Raw genomic sequence first — 19630 nt, 5'->3', positions numbered from 1 at the left:
CCAGATATTTCACACTTTAAATTTGTTTTTCTTAATTGTAATTAAATGTAACAACTGTTTTGCGAATTCAGATTTCTGTTACTAGATATAACTTATCTTTAGTAATAAATGTTCTACTCGTGAATAACTTTCTCCGTAAAGTGAAGATTGTGTTAAAAAAAATTTCCATAGAAATTAGTTTAAAGTGAATGGTAAGGAAATCAGACACATAAATTAAGGCCAAGAAGAGAATTGAATTAATGGTGTGAAGGCAATAAGATAAAAAATTGGAAAAAATTCAAGGAGTTCATTTTTGTGTTTATGAGTTATAATGGTAGGGCGTGTTTGTGCGACCAATTTTAGATGGAATGAAAAATTGAAATCCTTTAAAGGTTCATGATTATTCTATTGGAAAGATTTTGAAATTATTATAAATATTTTTAACTTGCAGCTTTGTTGCTGAAAATATAATTATTTATTCCCTTTCTGTTTTTTCTACTACTATCCAATTATTGATTCCGTTCTACTGATTATATTTTTATTATGTAACCTTTTTATTATTTTACTATATATCTATATATTATATATATATATATATATAGTATACTGCACCCTATTTATCATGGGAGTCATTAACTATCAGTTTTACTGTTGTGAGATCCATTTACTTATTCTAAATAATAAAAAAATATATAAGCTTATATATAAACTATATTTGCCTCTTTCTCCATAATACTGACATACCGTAAACTTTTTATAAGTTCATTCAAATAACACAAAAACATACAGCAGTGCTTATTTGTTACTTTTTTTTATGTATCAAAATTATTTTTAAAATATAAGATAAATTAAGCTCTTTTATGTAAGTAGTAATTAAGTAGAGAGAAAAATTATAAGAAATATATTAATAGGTAAAAATATTTTTAAAGATAATCTTCAGGAATTAAAAATCACTTCCGGGTGTTTAAGAATTTTAACAGATTATATTAAATCAAGAAATGCTTCATAAATTTTCAATGTTAGTTTATTTATAATTTATATTATTAGAGAAAGTAAAATTAATATAGTTTTTCAAAAATTTATAATACAGTTTTATTCTAAAGTAAAGAAAAAATGTATTCTCGAATGTTTTTATGAAATATAAAACATTTGAAAATTTTTTGTTAAATTTATTAATAGTTATAAATACACATTATAAAGTTTGCCTTCATAAACAGTTTGTATAGTTCTGTTTTTTTTTGTTCAATTTTTAATGATAAATGTATTATGTTGTGAAGTAAAAATCACAAAATGGAAAATATTAATTTTTGTAGTATTATTTATCATATTTCATTTAATATTTGTAACAAAAGCTTTTAGATGTAAATCTCTGTAATGGAAATTTTTAGGTTACTACTTGGTTATTCACTTTTGCACAATAAAATATATATATTTTTCACATTTTTAGGTAGATTTCATGAGAAAGCTATCTATTGTAATGAATACTATGATTCAACTTCCGGAATTTCAATATATCTTTGCGTTTCACATCCCGCAGACCCCAAAACCACCATCAGTTCAAATGTCTATATCTATATAAGATACAGAAAATTATAAGAGGAACCAAACGACAAGCCCAAAAAAACTTGATTCAGCAAAAGAAGAAAGTTCCAAGAAAACTAATTTCCGAGACTATTATAAAATTTTTGGTCAGGCTCTTCAAAGATATGAACCACCCACCCTTATGCTGAGAGGAAAAAAAGGAAATATGGCCCACACCAATAAAGAAAATGCTGAAATTTTGGCAGAAACCTTCAATAGACTCCTCAACTGTGACGACCCCCCAGAGCTTTTTGAGATTGACACTGAAACTCCAGTTAAAACTTCACCAGTAAATATCAACCCGCCAACAATTCAAGAAGTTCTCGCAGCCTTAAATGAAATAAAAAACTACAAAGCAAGCGGAGAAGACCAGCTTTTCGCAGAACTCTGGAAACACTCATCAGTTTATTCAGTCAAAACTTCCCTACATCTATGCCTCGTGAAAATATGGAACGAAGAAAAACTTCCAGAACACTGGACCACAGCCCTCATCCATCCATTACATAAAAAAGGGGATAAAACTAATCCTGAAAACTACAGAGGCATATCTCTCCTGGATTGCACATACAAAATCCTGTCGAGAATCATATACAACCGATGCAAAGACCAACTTGAACTGGAACTTGGGGAATACCAAGGGGGATTTAGGCCATGGAGAGGTTACCCGGAGCAAATAATATCCCTAAAACTAATGATGGACTTATATAAAAGACGGAAAAAACAACTAATAATCACCTTCGTCGACTTTAAAAGGGCCTATGATTGTATACACCGACCATCCATGCTGAATATTCTGAGAAACCTGGGCCTTCACCCTAAACTCGTAAACATGATAAAATTAACTTTAACCAATACCCAGTCCAGAGTGAAATTCAGAGGTGAACTCTCTCAACCCTTCTACATAAAAACTGGATTGAGGCAAGGAGACGGCCTCTCACCACTCCTTTTTAACTGCGCCCTCGAATTTGTCATGAGAAAATGGTATGAAATAAATCCCAAAAATATAAAAATGGGTACTAAGAAAAACTCCATCACACTAAATTGCCTAGGATTTGCAGATAACCTCGCTCTTTTAGCAAATAATATTCAAGAAGCCAAAACACAAATCATGAGCCTTCAAAACCTAGCACAAAAGATAGGGCTTCATATCTCTTTCGAAAAAACTGAACTAATGGCCATAGATCCTCTGGTAATAGAGCACATTACGGTAAACAATCAGAAAATTAAAATAGTAAAACAATTTAAATATCTAGGGGAAATAATAACTTATAATTTAAATGAAAAAGTGACATGGCAAAACAGGACAAATAAAATGATTAAATCCCAAAAATTAACTTGGTCAACATATAACAAAAAATGCCTTTCTGCTAAAACAAAACTTAAACATTATAAAACTGTAGTACAGCCAGAAGTCACCTACGGAAGCGAGACCCTTTTCAAAATCACTCAGAAAAACCGAATTGAAAAAATTCTGAAAATAGAGAGGAGAATTGTCAGAACGTGTATCAATAAAAAACACCAAAAAGAAGGCCAATGGTGGATTGTGCCAAATGAGGTGGTGTATCGAGAAATAGAGCCTGTTACTGATACTATGCGGAAAAAAAGAATCTCTTTCTTCGGTCATCTCATAAGGACACCGCAAACAAGACTGTCAAGAAATATCATTGAAAAGCTCTGGTTCCAAAAGCTAGAAGTAGGATGGATCAAAGAAATTAGAGAAGATATGAAAGAATTGGGAATTTCCCTGACTGACCTACAGAATAAAACTGGAAAAATTACAAAGCTAAAAGATAAAAGCATTAGATTTAAACAAAAGACAGACAAACGACAAAATACAACGAAGGGTGTTTACGGATGAAGAAAAGAAAGCAAGATCTGAACGGATGAAGAAATACTGGGCAGCTCGAAAGAGTAAAATAACACGCTTTTCTCAGAAAAGATCCAACTAAAATTGACTTAAGTGGTCCCATGTTGGCCGTAAAAGCATAATAATAATAATAATATATATAAGAAAGTGAAATGTATATATATATATTGTGGACATGGTAAATGCTGTAATTTTGCACCAATCACTTTGAAATTGATATGTAAAATATAACGACTCAATATCTTGGTTGAATTTGTTAATGTCCGAAAACAGACCATGGGGGTGGAAATGGAAAGACTTTTTCAAAAAACCAAAATATCACTATAACTTTCCTATTATTGTAAGAATATGGGGCTTTTCATATGATAAACATGTGAAACGTTTTTCACGTGCAACCATTGTCACATTGATTAAATTTTAAGTTTTTCTTAATTTTAAGGTGGAAATCTTTTTATTCCCTACATAACATTGGAGAAATCTACCTCCGCCTTCCGGCGTGCCGAAAGGGATTTTCTTTTACTGCTAATTAAAAAAAATAAGGTATTGTTAGATTATTTATTCTTTCATCCAGTGTTCTGGGTTTGAATCCCAGTAAGTGTTGACACTTTTTCGCACTACAAATTTCTGTCCTTAATGCTTTTCAGTCAATATCAGCATTTGTATCCAACCTTAATAATCTGACTAACTCAAAAAAAACTTTGAAAAATATTTTTTTTTTAATTTTTCTTATTTAACCAAGTATTCTGTTTTGTTAAAAGTATTTAGAACATTATAGGTTAAAGGGGTTTGGTAAACACCGCTTAGACACTTTGAGAAATTACTTAAAATTAGTTATAGTTGCCTCTTTATCTTAGGTGTAGACTTCATTGCCAAACAAAACCTCTTGTGTACCTTCTAAGACCACATAGTTTGTTGTGGTTTCATCAATTTATCACTTTACTGTGCTAGTATCTGGCTCATTTTCTTATTCAAAATTCGTCCCATTACCATTAAAACTAAAAGTCATTTTTAGTGTTTCTTTATTATTTTAAAGAACAGAAAACATAATTGTAGTATATCTGATTTTTAAAAAAAATATACAAATTTTTAAATTCATTTCTTATTTTCAACAGTAGTTAAATATTTGAGATGTCTTATTCAGTATGGACACTTTTGAAATACTTTTGTTTGTATATCTGCATATATGTTGCATTTTTAATTAAGAATCTTTTATATTACAGATTTATATCATTCTTTGTTTATTTTTATTTTTTCACTTAGAAGAGTAGAAGAGCCCTTAAGATTAAATATGTACAATATATATATGTACACAGAGAAACACACAGGAAAAAACCATGTTTCAGAGATTATTTCAAAATATTTTTATAAATATATTATTTTTTATGTGCTCCTTGTCCATCATATGACAACATGTGTACAAATTAATCCAGTATACATGCAACTGGTTTTCCCCTTGAAATTATTTATATGAAATTTGCTTTGTACTCTGTTTTACCTCTTTTTCTGAACCAGTTAGGTAGACTATTCTGATAGGCAGCCGTGTATTTTCTTTCTTGATTCTGTTACTTTTTTTCTATTTAGCTAGTATGCTCTTAAAAACTAGTATCCCACTTTTATTATTTTATTAAAAAGATTGCTTGCTGAATTAATTCATCGCAGAAGCTTTGAAAGCTTGTAAGTAGTAATATGAAAGTGGAATTTTGTAGCTTATGAAAAATACCCTGTCTGACTGAGATTTGATCCTGGAACCTCCAGATGAAAGGCTGAGATACTACCACTTTACCACGGAGTATTAGAATTTAATTTTTTGGTGTGCCTATAGCCTATATGTATTTTTTTATACAACTTTAATAACTGGAAGACTGTTACTCGCAATTAACGTAAAGTTTATATGCAGCTATTTTATCATTTCTCTAAATCAGTTAAGTCTTTTTATATTTTTTACAGTATTGTCTTTCTGATTTTTGTTGTTAGGTTTAACTTTCATATATTTAACAAAGTTTTATGAAGTAAAGAGATGGTAAAAATTAAAAAAAAATTTTTTTGTTATTAAGAAAAAAATTGTATTTTCTGTAATTTTGTACATATAAATATATACAAGGAATATTTTTCTGCATGCAGTTTAAATTATTTCTTAACATAATCCTTTTTTAAACATTACATTTTTAATATTATAATTTCAATTTAAAGGTACTATTTTTTTTAGGCTTTTTTATACAATCTTTAATAATTTTCTTATAAATAGAGATTTTTTTGTTTAACGAATTATTATTATTATTATTATTACATTTTTTTTATTATAATTGTAAATACAAATAGTTATTATATTAAAAAAAGACTGGATTATTTTTTAATATTTAGCAAGGTAATAATGATGAAAAAAGATATAGGAAAAAAAAATTGAAACACTTTTTTATTGTTTTTATAATTTTTTTACCAATATACTTATATGGATGTAATTTTTATAAAAATAGAGTTTTTAATTTTTGTTATTTATAATGTTGAGTATAAATTTAAGATTAATTCCCTTTTACATAACCTACGTTTGTTTTAAATGGATTATAAAGACAATATCTTATCAAATTTAATTTTTATACTTCATGGTAGAGTGGAGTGTTTTGGCCCTTCATCCAGAGGTCCCAGGTTCTAATCTGGTCAGGCGTGGGATTTTTCATATGCTAAAAAACTACATTTCCATATTCCCGTACACAAACTTTCAAAGCTTCTGTGGTGAATTAAACATTATGTCAGTGTTTTTTGGAGAAATTATTCATTCATCTAGTTTTTACTAACCTCCATTTCTTTCTGTTCTTTGCAATGTTTTAATTTACGTTTAATAATAGACAATATAGATTACAATAATATAGATTTTTGAAAATAAAATTTTATCAGAAGTCAGTATAGTTAGAAATTTTAAACATAGATCAGTTTATTTTTGTATTTTTTTTGGAGGGGGGTCTTTTACCAGAATATAAATCTTTAACTTCACAAAGAAACCGTATTTAGTAATAAAATATTTATTCTTATAAAAACAAAGTTTCCATTTGAAAGAAAGAAAAAGTAGGTGTGGAAAAAGTGGGAATAATTTAGATTGAAGCGAGAAATGTGTATGAAGTTTTCAACATTTTAAATGAGTGAGAAAAAGTTACAACAATCACAGCTAAAAAATATCTAAATTTTGCAAAACTTTTATTCAATCATTGTATCCAGCTGCTATTCCTACACATAAAACATACGTTTTGTTCATCACGAATATTTTATACTTCTGAAACAATACTAACTTTCAACTCATAACAATTTAAACTCCTTTATTTATCCTGCAGAATTTAGACAATACTTTCCATTTTTTCCTGATGAATATATATAGTTTTTGAAAATATTTTTTCTATAATGAATGAGTTTTATGAGTATGGATTGCAATAATGTATTTTGGTGCACAGTCAATAAAGTGTGTAACATTATACACTTGCATGATCATATCTATGAATTCCTTAATATTATAATATCAAATTACTTTAAGCTAAAACCTACCAAATAGTTATTTCAAAATAAAAAAGGATTGTAAATTTAAAATTAATATGATTATTATCTGAATTCTAATCGTTTTATAATGCACATCTACTTGCTATGAATCATTTTCTTAATTGAATCAAAAATGTTTTTCTTTTTTGTTTTAATTGAAGAATTTTCTTCCGTCAAATAAAAGATTTAAGACAGTGAAAAAAAAGGTGTAGTCTTATTCTCAGAGTGTTTCTAAAATGGTGGGCTGGCTATATTTTTCAAATTCTACTTTTAAACTAAACAAAAAATATCCTAGGAAAAATGGCAGTTTCTCCTTTGTTATTTTTATATAAAAATTTATATCTCAAGTCCGGATAGAGGAAACACATTAATATTTGGTAAGCGTCTTTGTAATAGTTTTAAAATTTGCAAAAAATGAGGACTACTTATAAAACTAATACCTTCGCAAATTACAAAATGGCGGCCATGTTTATTTTTCAATCCGTTATATCTCACCATTTTAGAAACACTTTGTATGTATATATATATATATATATATATATATATATATATATTATTAAACAGTGCTATCCAATTACAGTAAGTATCGTTTGTAATAACATCCAATATAGTGACCAAAAACTTGTCTCTTTGTTGGTTTTGGTACACTGTTAATACATAAACACAGTATGTATATTGTTTATAATTACAACGGTTGTAGTGACAAATCGGTTATTATGACATTTGTTTTACTACAGTGCAACATTTTATCGCTTATAATGGCGGACAGAAGTGACTCGTCAGTTACGTAGTAAATCTACGTTTTATATTGTTGTGTTTACATTGTTTACAGAAGTATTTTGACGGTTAAATTGAGTCACCCTTTCTTTTTTACCTGCATATGTACTATAGTTCTTGTTTTTCTTATCTTCTTCCTGTACCAGATTATTGTAAACTGAAGCAACCACATTCAGTTGTTATTAATCTTTTGCTGTGAGCGTATCATATCATGCAGGTACAGTATTTTATTTAACGTTGCAAACTAAGGCGAACGATTTTTCCAAAAAATTCGGTAAATCACGAGAAATAACTTCAGCTTGGATACAACGGTGTGTCTGGGAGAGTAAGCGGCGAAGCCACAGCACCTCCAACTGTTGTATCAGAAGAATGGCTAGAAACCATTTGGCCAAAATTAAAAGAGGGCTGTTCGGACGAAAATTCTATAATGCTGATGAATCCGGTCTTTTTTTTAAACTGACGCCAGAAAGAACCCTTCTGTTTACAGGCGAAATGTGTTCGGAGGAAAAATTATCAAAAGAAAGACTAGCAGTACTAATTGCTACAAATGTGACTGGAACTGACAAAAACAAACTTCTGGTTATAGGGAAAAGTGCTAAACCTCGATGTTTTGAAACTTTAAATCGCTTCCTGTTATGTACAAAAGTAACAAGAAAGCTTGGATGACAAGTGATATCTTTACGTCTTTATTATGAAAATGGGACAGTGAATTGAAGATTGAAAATGACAAAAATACTGCTGCTCATTGACAACTGTTCGGCTCATCAACACGTTGAAAATCTTTCGTGTATAAAGGTAGTGTTCTTACAACTGAAAATAACAGCAGTCTTACAGTCCTTAGATCAAGCCGTGTTCGGTAAAAGTCCACTACAAAAAACACATAATTTTACAAATTACACAGGATTTAGATCAAAAAAGGAAACACAGATAACTATTCTGGATGCTATAATTATGTTAGAAAGATCATAGAATGAGTCCGCTGACTGTAAATAATTGCTTTCGACATGCAGGATATTTACCATAGGCTGGTGAAGTTACTGACCTCGCATGCAAAGAAGAATCTAGCAGAATGGGACAATAGTCTGCAAAACCAATCAATATCAAATGCATTGTTTGAAGATTATCAAAAAGTTGACAAAGATTTAGAAATGTATGATACTGTAACAGATGATGATGTAGTGGCTTCAGTACTAGCAGAAATAGACAGGGACGTTGGTAATGACAACAAAGGTAACTATAGTGACACGATGAAGACATCAACCCACTAAATCTTCCAGATGTTTTAGCGGCAGTGAAAACAGTTTCTCAGTTTTACAGAATTTGCTGATGAAGAAACAAAGTGTGTTTGTTTTGATTTAGAAAAGAATCTTCAAAAACTTAGTATGTGGCCTATAAGTCTGTCTCTTCTTTTAACTATATTTTTCCAAATTCTTCTTTCTTCATCTATTTGCCGCAATACCTCTTCATTTGTCACTTTATCCACCCATCTGATTTTTAACATTCTCCTATAGCACCACATTTCAAAACCTTCTAATCTTTTCTTCTCAGATACTCCGATTGTCCAAGTTTCACTTCCATATAAAGCGACACTCCAAACATACACTTTCAAAAATCTTTTCCTGACATTTAAATTATTTTTGATGTAAACAAATTATATTTCTTACTGAAGGCTCATTTAGCTTGTGCTATTCGGCATTTTATATCGCTCCTGCTTTGTCCATCTTTAGTAATTCTACTTCCCAAATAACAAAATTCTTCTACCTCCATAATCTTTTCTCCTCCTATTTTCACATTCAGTGGTCCATCTTTGTTATTTCTACTACATTTCATTACTTTTGTTTTGTTCTTGTTCATTTTCATGCGATAGTTCTTGCGTAGGACTTCATCTATGCCGTTCATTGTTTCTTCTAAATCCTTTTTACTCTCGGCTAGAATTACTATATCATCAGCAAATCGTAGCATCTTTATCTTTTCACCTTGTACAGTTACTCCGAATCTAAATTGTTCTTTAACATCATTAACTGCTAGTTCCATGTAAAGAAGTAATGCAGATAGGGAACATCCTTGTAGGACTCCCTTTCTTATTACGGCTTCTTTCTTATGTTCTTCAATTGTTACTTTTGCTGTTTGGTTCCTGTACATGTTAGCAATTGTTCTTCTATCTCTGTATTTGAACCCTAATTTTTTTAAAATGCTGAACATTTTATTCCAGTCTACATTATCGAATGCCTTTTCTAGGTCTATAAACGCCAAGTATGTTGGTTTGTTTTTCTTTAATCTTCCTTCTACTATTAATCTGAGGCTTAAAATTGCTTCCCTTGTACCTATACTTTTCCTGAAACCAAATTGGTCTTCTCCTAACACTTCTTCCACTCTCCTCTCAATTCTTCTGTATAGAATTCTAGTTAAGATTTTTGATGCATGACTAGTTAAACTAATTGTTCTGTATTCTTCACATTTATCTGCCCCTGCTTTCTTTGGTATCATGACTATAACACTTTTTTTTAAGTCTGATGGAAATTCCCCATTTTCATAAATATTACACACCAGTTTGTATAATCTATCAATCGCTTCCTCACCTGCACTGCGCAGTAATTCTACAGGTATTCCGTCTATTCCAGGAGCATTTCTGCTATTTAAATCTTTTAATGCTCTCTTAAATTCAGATCTCAGTATTGTTTCTCCCATTTCATCCTCCTCAACTTCCTCTTCTTCCTCTATAACACCATTTTCTAATTCATTTCCTCCGTATAACTTTTCTATATATTCCACCCATCTATCGACTTTACCTTTCGTATTATATATTGGTGTACCATCTTTGTTTAACACATTATTATATTTTAATTTATGTACCCCAAAATTTTCCTTAACTTTCCTGTATGCTCCGTCTATTTTACCAATGTTCATTTCTCTTTTCACTTCTGAACACTTTTCTTTAATCCACTCTTCTTTCGCCAGTTTGCACTTCTTGTTTATAGCATTTCTTAATTGCCGTTAGTTCCTTTTACTTTCTTCATCACTAGCATTCTTATATTTTCTATGTTCATCCATCAGCTGCAATATATCGTCTGAAACCCAAGGTTTTCTGCCAGTTTTCTTTATTCCGCCTAAGTTTTTTTCTGCTGATTTAAGAATTTCCTTTTTAACATTCTCCCATTCTTCTTCTACATTTTCTACCTTATCTTTTTTACTCATACCTCTTGCGATGTCCTCCTCAAAAATCTTCTTTACCTGCTCTTTATTTATGAATTATTTATTTTCCTGTATGATAAATTAATGGTAATTAAATATTAAAACTTTTAAAAAAATAACTAGGCTGCTCCTTGAATTTTTTCCTCCTTATCAGAGGAATGTTCCATTCTGAAACAAGTGCCAAAATAAAACATTCTACATAAAACTAAATGGACAGTATTGCATTTAGATGGCTGGAATGAGTAAATAATATTTTTCTGAATTTCTGTATGATAAGAATTGTAAAAATGTAATTTAGGATGCGTATGACAAAGTAAAAGAAACATTAAAAGTAGTGTAACGGATCATTTGCCTTGTTATAAGCATAAAGCTCAAAGAAATTATTTATATCTCACCATTGCCTAGAAACTTAACTGATAACAGAGTTAGTTTATAAGAAACGAAGTTGTGGAAAATGTCTGTATTACATATGAATTAGACAGCAAGGAAATTAAATTTATTATCAATATTAAAGAAAATTCATTGTTGAACAATGATAAGATCTAATAAATTGTAAAACAATTCATTTATTATACTAATTATAATATTTACAACTCATAATATTTAATTAAAATGTTATTATAAAAAAAAATATATATTCATATTAATGAACTAAATTATTAAGTTCTAATGAAATTCTCATATAATTGGTCAGTTTTTGTAAGATTTTTGTTTTGTAATCCTAAAAATATTCTTTATGCATTTAAAATTAGTGCCATTTATAAATGAATGCATGCATAAATAAATTCCATCTTACATAAGATGTGTAGCAGTTGTTGCATGGTAAATCAGTCAACAAGCATCTCATTTATTTTTCTGCATAATTTATTAATGAATGTAATATACGCATAATTCAGTTTAAAAAAAATCAAATTTACAGTCTCTACCCAATCTAACTTTTATACCTTCCATTGATTTTTTATTACTGTATGAAAAAACATGCATGCATTCATGTGTGTTGGAAATACAGAGAATGTAAGTGAAAGACAAAAAATAAATAGAGGGTGTGTGTGTGTAAGAAAGAGAGAATGAGGGGAGAGGATTGGAAGATCAGGAAATTCATGCAATATCTTAATTTTTTTTTTAAAGATGTCATATTATTTGAATTTTTGTATTGAACTTTAAATGAATTTATTTTATTTTCTCTCTTTTTGGTGTTAGACTTTTATAATTTTAAATTTATTAAATTTTTTTTTTGTGAAAGTTTTCTATCATAATAACTTTAAACAACTTTTTAAATTATTTTTAAGAAAGAAGATATTTCTGTCGGTGGTTAAAAGTTTATGTTATCACTGTTTTTCCAGAAATAATTTTTTTTATTTTCCATCAATATACTCGTATGATGGACTTGTATTAGGACATGATGAATAGTCCAAGCTGGTAGGAATTTTGAGTAGTTTAGATTATTTTAATCAATATTTTTCAGGTTTAATTGTGATTTTCCAAAATGTAACACATAATTTATGAAAAACCAGCCAAAATGTAGATAATACAAGTGACACCTTTGTGGACTGATTGGCTGTATAAAGTATCATTATTCTCAGAAAAAACAACTCTGATTGTTGCCTCTTGTATTTCAAGTTGTTTTACATGCATCATAGCTGTAGCAAAGACTAGGACAGGTAGTGTAAACTAACAAATTAATGTACTCTTAATCTTAACATTTTGTAATAAAGCATAAAGCAAGTGTTTTATTGTTTTAAGTAAAACGATGAGGTAGTAAAACAATATTTTCTTTCGATTAGCAAATGAATAAAGTATATCTTTATAATTTATGAGTAAGAAATGTTTAGAATTTTGTAGGCTTGTTTTATTTTTTTATTTTTTGACGAACTTATTACCATAAAACTATTATTTTTGTTACAGGATTTTCTTGGAATTCTGTCCAAGGTATCACGTGGTAGTGTTCAGGAAAAATTACAATGGATATTTGGGTTATATGATCTGAATGGTGATGGACTGATAACAAAAAAGGAAATGTTGGATGTTGTTTCAAGTATATACGAGATGCTTGGACGATCAACACAACCACAAGTGGATGAACATTCTGCAAGGGAACATGTTGAAAAAATCTTCCATGTTAGTTTTCATAGTACTGTTTTTGTTTCTAGATGTTATTAATATTTTGAGTAAAAAACTTATAGTTGCTTTTTATAAAACCAATTACTTAAAACACCTGAGTTCTTTAATACAGGTTGAAAATGTGAATTAGCACATTATTTAATAATTCCTGCTGTAAAAACTTTCTGTTCAAAAATTTAAACCTTCATCAGTTTCCAACACTAAATATATAATTTCCAAGTAACACTTAATAATTAATGTCATAGAAAAGATGGACACATTTACTTTTCATCTAGAAACAATACATCAAATATTAAGTATTTCTTTAGAAAGCAAAAGTATTTTCCTGAAAAATAAGGAGATTCTCAGTACATTCCATTGTTTTGGCTGTTAATGTATCTGAAAAAATGAAACTATGTTTCACCTACTTAAAAAGTTTCAAAAGCTTACCACATATCTTTGTACAAATATATAATCTTGGTCTTATAAATCTTTATGGTCATATCTTTGAAGATATGATTTGCATATCTTTTAAGCAGTGGCAGCTCGTGTATAGGCAGTGTGGAACTGCAACACCCCCTATTTCCACTTGATATTATTGATAATTTAATATAATGAGGCCTTTTTTCTTTAATTCGTTCTTTATATTTGTATAATATATAATCCTTAAGCTTAATCAGTAGCCATCCTCTAGTTTATGAAAAATATACAAAAAATCTTTGTATGGAACTGTGCGCTTCACAGTTCCACCAGCGTGGTATTTGGCTGTTGTGCACATGCGCACATAGAAAGCTGCGCGTGTGCACAAGGCTGCGAGAGAGAGAGAGGACACTGTCGCTCCCACAGTGTCGGCGTGCTGGTGGAAGGTAGTTTTTTTTACTCCATGTGTATAAGGAACGTTCCTTGTTTTTCCCTTTACTAGTTCAGTCGGTGGTAGGAATATGAAAATGGTTTAGCTATTTTTTAGTAGTAATCAGAAGATGGTGGAAAGCAAAAGCTCTTTTATTACCAAATCTGTTCAAAAACTTGCTGAAAGGGTGAAAGAGAAAGTAATTAGTAAAAACTAATTATGTATTTGTTTCTGTACACACAGAAATTTAAATTAAGTAAGCGCCATTGGACTATAGTGTTTTTAAGTGGACATTTTCTTAAGGTATTATCTCATAATACTAAAAAATATTATCTGTATTGACATTTTATTATTCATTCATTTAAACTGAATATGGTTTTTAAGCATATTGTGCCTAAAAACCGTGTACCATATTCTTGAATGTGATAAAGTGTAAAATTAGATTATTATCCTGCTACCAGCTATTCTATTTGATTCATTTTTTTTGTTCATTTATTTTACAGAAAACTTTAACCATGTCCTTGAAAAGGCCCAGAAAACATTTTCTGGAGCAGCACCCTCACTAATTTTAGCTACAAGCCACCACTGTTTTAAAGAACTAATTACCTACAGCAGTACTGAAGAATTGTGTTGAAGTCAGGTTCTTGAAGATTATGTACTTCTTGAATCCTATAATGCCCTAAGTATTTTGTAGTCTTTTGAATGGAACTTAGAGACAGCTGATTTCTTGAGAAATCTTTTTCAGTTATTTTTGTGGAAAATACAGCAACTGATGAATGTTTTTCTTGTTTGTAAAGTTTGCAGACGACCTACATTTGTATTCCACAACAAGACCTTTTTTATAGATCTAGTCTTTAATTTAAAGTTGGAGGTTTAGGTTATACACTACAATCAAGAAAAAAGAATTGGATGTAAAATCATAGCATTTTGAATATTGCTGAATCAACAGGTAGTGTTCCAAAATATTCATGATGCACTTGTGAATAGAATGTGGTTCCTCTTAACTCTTGAAGAATGTCAGTTAAAATGTATGAATTACTACTTTTCACGTGATTCATGTATTTTAACCTTCACTTGTACAGTTCATAGCAAAATACTCACCTTGCCTAGAATACTGTATCAGATATATGTTACATATATCCGATATGTGTAACTTCTGTATTAGTTACTCCCATTCCATTTTTTTGTTTTCATTTGCTGCCTTTTCTTTATAATGGTTTTTATTCTGATTACAGTTAATTGATACTAACAAGGATGGTGTTGTAACTATTGATGAATTGGTAGAATGGTGTTCAAGAGATGAACAAATATTACAGTCACTGGAGACTCTGGATACCGTATTGTGATGGACTGTACCTTTACGTTCATTCATCATCATCATAAATTTGTTTCTGTCTGTGACATTTTCATCAAAAGTCTAATGTGGAATACATGTCAGTATTACTTAATTTGTTTTATGTCGATTTCATTCCAAATTATGCTTGCCTAACAATTCGGTGTAAACTATTTAATTACAGTTTGGCAGTCTGTTTTGTCCAATCTCAGCTTAATAATTATTGTTATGACAGCATCATTAAGTGAACCCCAGTTAAAATATGAACACCAATAACGTAAGCATTCAATTCCATTTAAACTTATTATCTGATTCCAGAAAATGAATAGGTTATCTCATTTTTATTAATGATTTTTAAGTTCATGCATGACAGATTAAATTGAAAATATTATATATGTTACATATACAAATATATATATATATATTTACATATTTTAATACATATATTCTTGTTGACTTCCTTTCATGATATGTAGTACACTTGAAAAAACTTAAGAAGACTCTTCAGTTTAGGTTCATGGGCATAATTTATGTTTATTTTAGTTTGTAAATTATGAATAAAGAAAAAGTAGTAATATTGTAATTCTTAGAATAGAATTTGAGAACATGATTTAGTAAACATTTTTTAGATTTTATGAAAAACAGTATTAGAATATATTAGGAGAGATTTATGTAGTGCTGACTAGTATCGGGTAACCGAACTAAAAATACACATTTAGGAAAAGCTGCTCTTTTCCTAAATTTAGGAAAAGAGCAGCTTTACTTAAGAAAGCAGATTTACAAAGGTATTGTTAGTTACTATTGTTTTTTTATTAGATTTAATGGTGCAATTAGTTACTTTTATGTATAATTTATTATCATTGTATTTATATTATGTTAGCTGGGCCATCTAATCAGAATCTGGATCCTCAGGGCCCTGAGTTGGCCCGGAGCCAACTCAGGGATTCCTCAGGGCCTCCCAAGGCCACAGGTCTTACTCAGGATCACACAGCTTGATTTGCTCACCATTCCGTGTTGCAAGGCGACAGTGCCTTTGACACCTGCAGAGTTTGCTTCTGTCACCGTTCCCATCTACCCAGAGGGTAGACGCGCCCCGAACCACCGCACTGTTCGTTATCCTCATGATTATGAAAATAATACTGATAAATAACAATTAAAGTATTCAGGATTTACCTGGAAAAGAAACTTAATTACAAAAGATACAATTATGTAGACTTTCTTTTCTTTTTCTGTTTAGCTTCTGGAACCACCATCAGGATTACTTTAGAGGATGATATGTATGAGTGTAAGTGAAGTCTCAGGTCGACCATTTCTGAGATGTGTGGTTAATTGAAACCTAACCATCAAAGAACACCGTTATCCATGATCTAGTATTCAAATCTTTATAAAAGTAACTTTTTTTACTAGGATTTGAACCTTAGAACTCTCGACTTTGAAATCAGCTGATTTGCAAAGACACATTCATCACTAGACCAACTCGATGGGTTAGAATTATATAGCTATGGTAACTGAAGTATACACACCTTGAGGTAGAAATATAATAAAGTAAAAGGATTATTCTTTTTTCCTTAATGAATATCTTTTTTTTACAACTTCACCTCCTTGGAGTGAAGAAATAATGAATATTTTTAATATTTTAACCTTCAAGGGAGCTAGAACCTCAGTCTGCAGCTTAAAACCTTCCATGGTATAATACGAATCTATCCTGAAAATTTCAAAGCAATTGACTGGTTGGTTTTTTGAGATTTTTGATGATGAAGTATATCTAAAAACCTTCTCAGTTACGCCAAGAAACATGGGTAAAAAATTTGGTTGCGCTTAATGGTTGGAGTAATGTTTTTGTTTATCTCAAACATACAAAAATCCTCTTCATCTTTATATAGTAGTATAGAAATATTAGGTAGTTGTATAAGTTATGCACATCCAAATATTTTCTTAATTTTAAAATTATGTTAACATTAGTGATAGGCGTGGGCGTATCCAGAGGGTGGCAAGGAGGCAGCTGCCCCCCCCTTTCAAGATAGAAAAAATTTTCAATAAAGCAAAACACTCGCACCATTTGTGAGAAAATTAAAGAACGGTATGCCATCTTACTAATCTAGAAAACAAGAATTTTCTAGAATAGAGTTTTCTTCTGGTATTCTTATCTCATTTCATGATACAGTGGGAATATTCCAGAAGCTATTTACGAAGTATATAAGGGCGCACATATTTTTGATTAGAGTTACTGCAGTTGTTACTTTCACACAAGTGTGTAAGTAGTGACAATTTTTTATGATTGTAAAGTTTGTTTTTTCTTGTTAGTCACCTGTCATCCACTTTACTGTAACAAGAGATATTAGAACATTTTTTTTTTGGTAATTAGCCTACTGTGATGTTTCTTTATATGTTTTTACTTAACTTGGAATGTTTACCATAAATTTACATAAGTGTTACATTAATATCTTGCTTTAAAAGCAAGTAACTAAAAATTTGTTATTCTTCAGTTTTTGGTTATCTTTCTATGCTTGTTAATGTTATGCTACTTGGGATTCTTTTGGATCTTTTCAACATATTAAATTTATGATGTTTGTTAAGTTCTTCTGAATTATCAATACTGTTGAAAATAAAAATTCAGTCAGATGTGATGGAGTGGAAGTGAGATTTAGTGGCAACGAACTGAATTGTTGTGTGGCTGGTTAGTTGATGAAGGACAGTGACTCAGTGAGGTTAAAAGACAAGAAATTCAAAATGTTCATGAGCCTATTTATTATTATTACTATTTAAGTATTAATTTGTTGTAATGTATTACATATCGGTAATAAATACATTTTTTATATTAATATCAGGTGCAGTAATTTGTTAAAGTGAATATCTATAGCCAACCTGAACAAATACTTTTGATGAACAATTAAAAATAATTCAAAACATGGTCTAATTACCAATATTGCTTTTTGCAATTACTCGGTTTTGATGTCAGTAAAATTTGCTTGTTGCTACTCTACCTTAAATTTGTCAGTAAAGAAAGGAAAATATTTAACTACCTTGTGACAAATTTATGATTATGATATGCTTATATATGTAAGTACATGTTTTAAAGATCCCAGATCCAAAAAAGTGGTTTTTAAAAAATATCTATCGTCTGTCTATTGATGATTCTTCCATAAGTTTTTAATGTTTTAATGATAAGAGTCATACATTTGAATTTTATCAGCTACTATAGTCATTCATTAAAAAAAGATGGACTTGTTTTTCCCGTCTGTTAGAAGGCTCTGTTGAAATTGCTTTCACAGCCCTGCACAACAATTACTGTCAAGCGTTCATTTAGCTCCCTTCAGTGAATTAAAACATAGCTCAGAAGCACCATTTGTGAAAAAAGGTTAAACGGGTGGTTAGATATGTTAAACGAATGTTTAACATAACCCATTGTTGGTATTCACCAACAATGGGTGAATCACTAGCGAGGAGTAATTAGTTGAGATTGTAGTTAGACAATTTGCATCTTATTCTTGTAAACTATTGATAAAAAATTATTATTTTTTAAATAAGTATTTTATTCTTTAATGTTATTATTGTGTATGATTGCATAGCAACCCACTGTCATCAATTACCATTTCTCCAAGAAAGAAGTTAAATTCATAAAGCTGCTCCTCTTTCTGTTTTGAGCCTGGATATACCCCTGGTGATAGGTATATTAGTCTATATCCTAAAAAAAATTGGTAATTTTTAAAATTTTGTTTTCTAGGAATGAAATTTTGTAAGGCGGTGTTGTTTCTGTGACAGCTTTAGAAAAAGAAAATGAAGAAGATTTAAATGAAGCTTTAAAATATGGTATGAATGCCTTGAGCAAAACAGCTTGAATGATAAGAATGCTTTGGGTCAGACAATTGACTGAAATCATGTGTTGTGCAAAATTTAATATTTACATTCATCATAAAATCATTTAAAAATATGATTTTTTTTACTTATCACCACCTATTTCCATATGTATTTGAGTTTGTACTTAATTTTATGTTAAACTACAGAATTTCTTTTAAAATATTTTTCCATTGTTTTTATAATAAATATGATTAATAATCTATTTATTGTACAGTACTTCTCAATATTAAGGAAATAATTAGAAATTTCAGTAATGTGGTTTGATTATATAACATTCTTTTATTAATAGTATTTTACTGTACTGTACTGTTGTTTGTTTTAGTTGAGATTAATTACTACTACTCAAGGAGTAGAAAAAACTTGTATGCATTTTGAATTTATTAATCTAAGTTATAAATTCTATATAAAAGATGGTTTTATATATTTAATTTGTTATTTAAATAAGAAATTGAAATTTTTATGTTTTTTATTTGTAAATATTTATGAAATTTAACAAAATATGCATTTAACATTATGATTACATCATTAGTTGATATTTGTTACATGTTGATAATGTAAGGGAATAAGGATG

The 19630-nt window shown here is 29.7% G+C and overlaps 1 protein-coding gene across 1 annotated transcript in view; it reads left to right on the top strand.

Moving 5' to 3' along the window:
- The window catches only part of LOC142324525 (Kv channel-interacting protein 4-like), a 720250-nt gene extending 701056 nt beyond the window's left edge, over positions 1 to 19194 (top strand). Inside the window, exons 6-8 of the mRNA XM_075365357.1 lie at positions 12824 to 13036; positions 15104 to 15301; positions 18926 to 19194. Coding sequence (XP_075221472.1) covers positions 12824 to 13036; positions 15104 to 15214 — 324 coding nt within the window. The 3' untranslated portion in view covers positions 15215 to 15301; positions 18926 to 19194. The remainder of the gene's footprint in view (positions 1 to 12823; positions 13037 to 15103; positions 15302 to 18925) is intronic.
- Positions 19195 to 19630: the final 436 nt, after the last annotated feature.

Source organism: Lycorma delicatula, chromosome 5 (assembly GCF_047948215.1).
Source record: "Lycorma delicatula isolate Av1 chromosome 5, ASM4794821v1, whole genome shotgun sequence".
NCBI classification, from domain to species: Eukaryota; Metazoa; Arthropoda; class Insecta; order Hemiptera; family Fulgoridae; genus Lycorma; species Lycorma delicatula.
Note: the sequence above shows the minus strand (reverse complement) of the source record. Positions and strands in the feature narration are given on the sequence as shown.